Consider the following 8257-nt stretch of genomic DNA (forward strand, 5'->3'; position numbering starts at 1 on the left):
CGCGAGGCGGTTGCTCTTCATCCATGTAAGCTCAGAGTGCATGCGCCGTATTCATGTCGACCCGCAGCGAACGCCTCTCATGGCATTGAAGTGGCGTGCCGGCTGAGAGTGCCGCCCGTACCACTCCTGATTTCCGTGCATGTTCAGTAACGGAGTAAAGTGAGCGTACAAGATGAGAAGACGATCTACCTCGTTCAAACCGGCTGCCTATGCGTCTGCTTGTCGGCATCAAACAGATACGACAGCCAAAAACCCCACTCTGATGCCTGCAGGAACTCACTATCTAAACATAAATTTGGCTGGCATCATCCCCATCAAAAACACACCCGCTTCAATCCTCCTCCATGCACTACCTTCACCATGACTGCGAGCTTTAGGGCGTTGTGGAAGAGCTTCTTGAGGGAGCAGAAGTAGAGGTGATCGGCCTTGCGCGTGACTGCAGGGCCTTTGCGTGTGGTAGATAGAGCTAGGATTAGTGGTGAGGTCGCCAGAGGTGAGCGACGAGGAACCGGTGATGAAGGAAGCCTCCTCCGACGAGACAACGCCCCTGCCCGTGATGGTCCATCCTGCCTTCACCATCGAGCAGGTGCAGAGGCACTTTGAGGCCGCCATGAGGGAGGAGCTGCTTGTGCCGCGACTGATTTCAATGTTCTGACAAGCGTAGGAGGAGCAACAGTACAACCTGGCTCTCTTCGAGCATCGTCGGCTGGTGGAGGGCCATATCTATGAAGAGTTTGTGAGTGAGGAGGCCATGGCCGCGGAGAAACCTAACTTTGTTGAGGATCTACGAGCGCTTTAAGAGGCAACTCGCAACGCTCGCGTGACGGCGTCAGATGCGTCATTCGCGTTGGCAAAAGGTCCCGTTGACGCTGCTTCGACCACGAGGTCGACCCGTCCATGGCGATCTCACCTCCACCAGCAACATCTCGGTCGCAGACTCTAATGAGTAGGAGTAGGCATGGGAGACAACGGCGTCTCATGTCACTTTTGGGCCAGTCTATGTCCTACTTCCTCGCGGTGAATGCAACTTCACTTCTCAGGGCTCACGGCCACCAGACATGGACACTACGGAAACAGATAGGCTTTGCATACATACCTTTGTTTTACTAGCAAAAATGACCGTGCGTTGCAACGGAAGAAAAACTATCAGGTTATACAGGTGTGATAGATATAAAAAGGTATGAATCCAATGCAATAATGACATAAGGATTTTTGAAATGTTATTTCACAAAGTATATCTGAGTGATGTCATGATGAGATAAGACACTTTTAAAATGTAATTTCAAAAACTAAAAATATAATGCTCATCGCGGCTTGATTTGTTAAGGCGTCACAAAAAAAATATTATTTAGCTGATCAAACTACAAAACACGGAAACCTTTTTTTATCCGACGCGAGGGACTAAATAAAATCATAAAACGACCTCTAGAGGTTTCCTAATAAAACCTTTATGTAAGCGACAGTTAGTTTTGTTCATTATTAACATATGTGTTTTAATTTTTACAAACATTTTCTAAAAGTTGATAAACATGTTTTCCAAATTCCTGAATATGCTTTGAATATCGGATCATTTTAAAAAATTAGGAACATTTTTTATTTCATGACAATTTATATGAAATCGTGATTTGTTGTATAATATGTGAGCAATTTTTGAACTCATGAACGTTTTATGACTTGTTGAATATTTTGTAAATACACAAAAGGTTTATCGTTTTTCTAATTTTTTCAAACTGACAACTTTTTTTTTGTTCTTTTGGAAATCTGGAATTAATTTAGAGAAGAAAAAACTAAAACAGGAATAAAAAGTAAAGAAAAAACAGGATGCCCTGAGGTCTCTGGCCTGGAGGATCGCAACTCTGCCCATCGCGCTAGTCCTGTGTTACTAGTATATCTATATGTCAGTACTTTATAAACACAACACAGGGCGGCGTTTTCTGAAATCCGAAAAGCGAATCGTTTTTATACTTACGGGTGGCATTGGTGGGTAATTTTTATCAACTTTAAGGGTAATTTTAATGACGGACGACCAGAAACCCTATTTGCTTTATTATTAGGGAGAGATTGCTGGTGTGGAGAGGAGTGGATAAGAGGGAGGGAGGGAGGGAGGGGCGGGGAGTGTTGCCAATGCGCCTATCGCCATCGCACCAAATTTTTAACTTTGCTTTCCTCGCCCGCCGAGCGATTTGCATCACTCATAATTACATCCAACCATATATTCCTCATCCCCCTCTCTTACGGGCCATAACGAAATGTGATTCCTGCCATGATATTAAGTGGTATAAATTCATTTTATTGCCCAAATAGATGGTGACAATTCATATATTTTTTCGTGTACACTGATGTATCTACCTCAGATCCAGATTACTTGTCTTAGATTTTTCTAAATGGGACATGTGTATCTGGACAAATCTAAGACAAGTAATATGATACACATGTATCTAGATAAATCTAAGATAAATAATATGAATATAAGGAAGTACTATGTATTGAAATAAGTTTCCATTGGTGTATTAGAAGAGAAGTCACGAGAGTTGCGGTTTCTGTACTTCACAAAAGAGACAACTCCTAAAAAAAAAACTACTAGCTTCGTGTATATTTTGACTGTTGCTATTTTTATTTTGTTCCATCATCATTTTTTCGCTGTATTTTTCTTAGTAAGAAACATTTATATGTTAGAGAGACTATGTTGGCTCATACAAAGTTCTCAGGTTATAAATGGCCTTAAAATTTGCACGAGTCAAATTCAGCAACTCTAATAATAGATATTGGTCCACACAGAAATTGTCGATGAACTTTTAGGTGGCTAACTATCAATCAGAAACATCAACAACATGTTATCAGTATATACTCGCTGATTTCTGGAACACTGCATGATGCGTGTCTCTAATATTATCATCTCCGAAAGTTAATTAATGCAAAATAATTCGTGAGGCATAAAAATAGTGAAATTTTCTATTGACGAGTAACTTTTAGGAAATCCAAGGTACGTGAAGCATAATAATAAGGAAATTTTCTATTGACAAGTAACTTTTACGAAATCCAAGGTACCACAAAAGAAACACAATTGTTCTGTAACAAGTAAGACAACATCCTACGTGTAGGCTCTGAACCCTGCTAGTAAATATTACAATGCACATATTTGGTTCTTCCTATTCTCTCTCACAAGATCTGGTGCAAAGTCCTCCTTGTTTAAACCGAATCAGCTACTTGGTAACTGTAATCCAATAATATCTGAAAAATAGTCTTATTAGCAGAACATTCAATGTGAACTCTTGAACAAAAGCACCAATTTTGAGTTTACAATGCAACCAGTAAGATAAATAACGTACTTGAGTCATTGATCATATATCCTCGACACGGAATCCAACTCCGTATGATCTAGTGCCCTGCTGGTGATCATTTTCGACTGCAAGCAAGAAAAACGTTGTTGAGTTGTTCGGTGCACTTCAAAGTTCAAACAGTACCAATTGCAGGAATGGAAACAACCTTCTACTCCCTCCGTTCCTAAATATAAGACCTTTTAGAGATTCCACTATGAACTACATATGAATATATGTAGTCACATTTTAGGATGTAGATTCACTCATTTTGCTCCGTATCTAGTCTGTAGTGAAATCTCTAAAAGGTCTTATATTAAGGAACGGAGGGAGTATTTTATACTGAATTATTAACTACTGGAATTGTTCTTCATATATTGTTATGTAGTAATTTGGTCTTTACAAATACATAATACAAAAGTTTACTGGTCACATTCAACCATATTACGATAGAAACGTCTTGGACAAGTTGTTTAAGTATTCAATATGCATTCTTCAGGGAAATCTAATTTAGTTGTGCTACTCAGAGTGCTTAGGTTAAACATAATTCACTAGCCTATCTCAATTCTTGATGTGGGGAACAGGAAATTCTTGCCAATGAAAATGAGCACAGTGAACAAAAAATATAATCAATGACCTATCCAGGAGCACGAAAAAATAAAAGCAAAATGAGTTTGGTAGTAGCCTTTCGCCAAAAGCATAACAAAGTTATACTTGCAACGCAAATGATTCTTTTCTTAAGAATTTGAAGGATGCAAACCTGTGACGCTGAATGTTAAGAATGGTTTCCACCAAGAATTGCACACCAAAGCAGCAGACGACTTGGAGGAACCCACCTTCCCCTGTTTAGAAAACAATATTGATATTCAGATATAAAAATACATAAATAGATATAGATAATAACTATATATAAAGGTCTACTCATTGCAATAACACATTTTAGTGGGAACATTTTATTAGATGCCATGTCTTACTTTGGCTTGTCATTTTATCAAAGGCCAAACTAAAACATAAATTCGAGTAGAAGGGAAGTATATACATATGCACACACACACACACACACACTGATTTCTTTCTTTCTGTTTCTATATGAATATACTGATTCAGGGATACATAACACATTTTACAATGAAGGCCTAATTAATAAAGAGGGGTGCAACTAACCTTTACTAATAAACTTGAATTAGGCTGCCAACTGGCAGCTACTTGAAACAAGGAATCGTCGGCCTTGTTTTCTTCTGGCTTGTCTTTCTCCAAGCTAAAAAATCATACAAAACTGAAGGTTGTCAGGTGCATCAATGCCAAACCAAGAAGTATTTCCTCATTTGAGATTTACCTTCTGTTCAGCTCAAGCCCAAAATCAACGTAGCCTTTGGTTCCAAAAAAGGGAACATCTTCACTTATTTCCTATAGATAGAGGGACAGAAGGTGTCCAATAAAATTATAATATTTCTTCGTTACAACTAGAGGCTAAAACACTACGATTCAGAAAACACAACTTAGCCTATGTTTAACAAATTGACATGGTATTTCAATGGAACTGAAATACTCGACTGAACCTTCACAGAAAAGAAGTCAAATTTGAGTATGAGGAGTGTCAGAGTTTTTTGTTTTGAAACTTTCAGAGTTATATATAATTTAGTAAACGGGAGGAAATAATCTGTGGATCACGAATTGAAATATAACTACACTTACCAATGTGTCGATAACATGGCGCCTATAGAATGATGCAACCAGCTGCACATCAAAGAAAAGAAAATTTCATCATGAGTTCCAATAAAGGTAAAAGTAGCTTAATACAGACTATGGTTTTATTTTAGCAATAGCAACAAACAGAGAGAGAGGGAGAATGAAATGGGCATATGCACCATATTTCACTCTGATGGATCATTTACTGAATACTCTGTTTTAAGTCAAAATCAGATATTTCACAATGTAGCACATACAAGTTTTAACTTCTAAAATAATAACTCTTGTGTGTAGAAGTGAAAGTCGAATAATTCATTGTTCAGAAACATGAGTTCATATTCACCATAGTTAAAAGGAGTAGCATTTTAATTCAAGCATTAAGTGTCCATCAGCATACTCTATATACAATCTCTTGTCAAAAGACCTTAAGTCTTGCAAGCTAACAAAAATATGTGAGTTTCTTATCAGGCAAGAAGGAAACTACAACAAACCTGTGTACTTCGAAGAAGCTCCAGAGCAAAAATGTATGAAGGGCTGAGTAGGCTAGTTGAGCCCGTGCCATAACTGATTGCACAATTCCAGTTCTTCAAATCATTAAAAGGTGCAGTGTTCTCGCTTTCACCTGCTGGACCTGCTGAAGTATTATATGGACACAGAAGTAGGATTAAATTTTTGATGCCCAAACTAGAGATAAACTAGAAGATACGTATCTGACCGAGGCTCTCTTATTTATCCATTGCAAATGGCTTAACTACTGATTTGAGACTAACATATAGGAAACTAGATGATGCCCCACGCGTTGCTACGGAAACCTTGATAAAACAAATTATTGCGAAAGCAAATTTTAGAACGCTCTCGAGATGTATTTTGAAACAATAAGTATATGAAACATGTCGCAAAATATTGTATAAAAAGAGAAATCCATTGGATTGAAGACAAACGGGGTGCCATTTTTAGCAAAAATGTATAACATGACCTACATATATTTGCTTCAAGTGTCCAATGCAATATATATTTGTAGGTTATGCTGTGTAACATGACAATCTATGACGCGCACAAAAATTAGTGAAACAAATCCATGCATGATTACTAAGGTGGCATGATTGCATGAATAGATTAATGCATAAATCGTAACTGATGACCACATGCATGACTGGATGATGTGACATAGTTGCATGAAGAGGAAAAATAAATAATGGGTTCCAAGCATTTAAAAATGGATTTAGCAAAAGTGTGTAACATGATCTACATATATTTGCTTCAAGTTTCCAACGTCTATATTTGTAGGTTATGCTGTGTAACATGACATCTATGACACGCACAAAAATTAGTGAAACAAATCCATGCACGATTAGTGGCATGGTTGTATGAATAGATTATAATGCATAAATAGTAACTTATGATCACATGCATGACTTGATGATATGGCATAGTTGCATCAAGAAGAAAAATAAATAATGGGTTGCAAGTATTTAAGAATAGAGGATATACAATGTACATAGACCTTTGTATATAACGAAATTTCTAACTAAACATGTGAATGACAATGAGCTTTGATGATGGTCTTTAATATTCATGCGGAGTAAAACATTAGGTCCTAATGACGATTGAAGGTTTAATAAGTAATAACACTCACCAAGTGGCTTGTACTGTACCCCTGCACTTAATCTTCCTTTCCTTGTAACCAACCATGCTCCATAGGGTACCTCACCGGATACTACAAAGAGAAGAAATTAGAAGTATTAGTATAGAACAACAGATTGAAAACTAAGATGAACATGGGGACAAATCATTACCAATATTCAATAAATTTCATCAAAGTTCCAATTAGAATTGCAAATAATAATAAAATAACAGCGCATACCAGCAAATGGCACAAAGGATGCTCCAACGGACAGATTCTTTGAACCATATCTTAAACCCATGACACCATAATCCTCTTTACCCTCTCCCCTGCAGCAGCAGGCAGGAAAACTCAACTGAATTAGACATTCTGCTTATTCCATGCAATCATATTTAGAATCAATTAACAACAATCATGAAAATGTTGTTCATAACATCAACTAGCATTCAAAGTTCAAATGGAAATAGAACTTACATACATCAACTCTGCTAACGGTGTGTAATAGCCAGAAAAGAGACACGACCTACCTGTTTGCCATGAGCAAAGGGAATGTTCCGAAGGCGCCGACTCCGTACTTTGGATAATACGCGCATGATTTCACCTGCAACATACTGGACATGCATAAAAACCCAAATTAATTAGCATAATCAATATATGCACATCTCGCAGCAACAATAGATACTATTGGCAACGAAACCGTATGCGCTTACGGTTTTGCGGTCGACGCGAGCAGGTCCACATATGTATTAGGATTTTCCAAATCCCTGGAAAGAAAACAACAAATCATATTTGTTTATTTTTTTTGTTTAGGGTACAAGAATGGGCTCATGTCACGAAACAATACATAGGTTTGAACAGATATGAAGGTAATTAACCACCTCTGCCACCGAAACATGGCCTCTCCACCAGCTGGAGACATCTATTGAGTTTGAAGTTAGGGAAATTAAGTTGAATGGCATGCACTTGTTTGATCTTCCGATAACTCGGGAATAATTAGCTAGCTAAAAGAGGGATCAAAATCATCCAACAACACGCGCGCGCGCGCGCGCGCGCGCGCGCACACACACACACACACACACACACACACATATATATATATATATATATATATATATATATATATATATATATATATATATATATATATATATATATATATATATATATATATATATCAGGTAGATCAAACAAACATAATCTTATTAATTGTTTCTGAGTGTGGATGGATCGGATACAGTGGACTCGCAACAAAGAAAAAATGTCTTGCAGAAAAAAAGGATACGGCGGCGCTGAGCTGAACGGTTGGATCCTCGGGCGTCTTCAAGACGATGCCGGCGTCAAGGCTGCCCGGCTGGTGGAAGTAGTCGTCGAACAGGCTGCGCAGCTGGAGCTTGCCGAACATGATCTCGTAAGCCGGCACCGCCATTCTGCACGCAGTAGAAATTTGAAATAAACTGCACTGCATGCATGCATGACCGGTTCACGTACGTTGAAGCTACTGTAGCTAAGAACGATCGACAGGGATGCATGGAGACGTATGGCGGCCGGACCTGGTGCGGGCGGCGGTGGGGCTGGGGAAGTCGGAGAGGGGCGGCACCACACCGTCCATCTTCCTCGTCGCCTCCAT

At 38.6% G+C, this 8257-nt stretch overlaps 1 protein-coding gene across 1 annotated transcript; it reads right to left on the minus strand.

The window, feature by feature from the left end:
• Positions 1 to 194: 194 nt before the first annotated feature.
• Positions 195 to 8257, minus strand: LOC123402673. Its single transcript, XM_045096618.1, has 14 exons — positions 8181 to 8257; positions 7913 to 8057; positions 7509 to 7549; positions 7341 to 7394; positions 7158 to 7241; positions 6871 to 6959; positions 6643 to 6723; positions 5498 to 5631; positions 5013 to 5054; positions 4654 to 4724; positions 4482 to 4575; positions 4078 to 4159; positions 354 to 436; positions 195 to 266 (listed from the first exon to the last, which is right to left on the minus strand). The coding sequence occupies exons 1-14, from the start codon at positions 8255 to 8257 to the stop codon at positions 195 to 197; spliced, it is 1149 nt and encodes a 382-aa protein (XP_044952553.1).

The sequence above is a fragment of the Hordeum vulgare genome, chromosome 1H (genome assembly GCF_904849725.1).
Source record: "Hordeum vulgare subsp. vulgare chromosome 1H, MorexV3_pseudomolecules_assembly, whole genome shotgun sequence".
In the NCBI taxonomy this organism is placed as follows: domain Eukaryota; kingdom Viridiplantae; phylum Streptophyta; class Magnoliopsida; order Poales; family Poaceae; genus Hordeum; species Hordeum vulgare.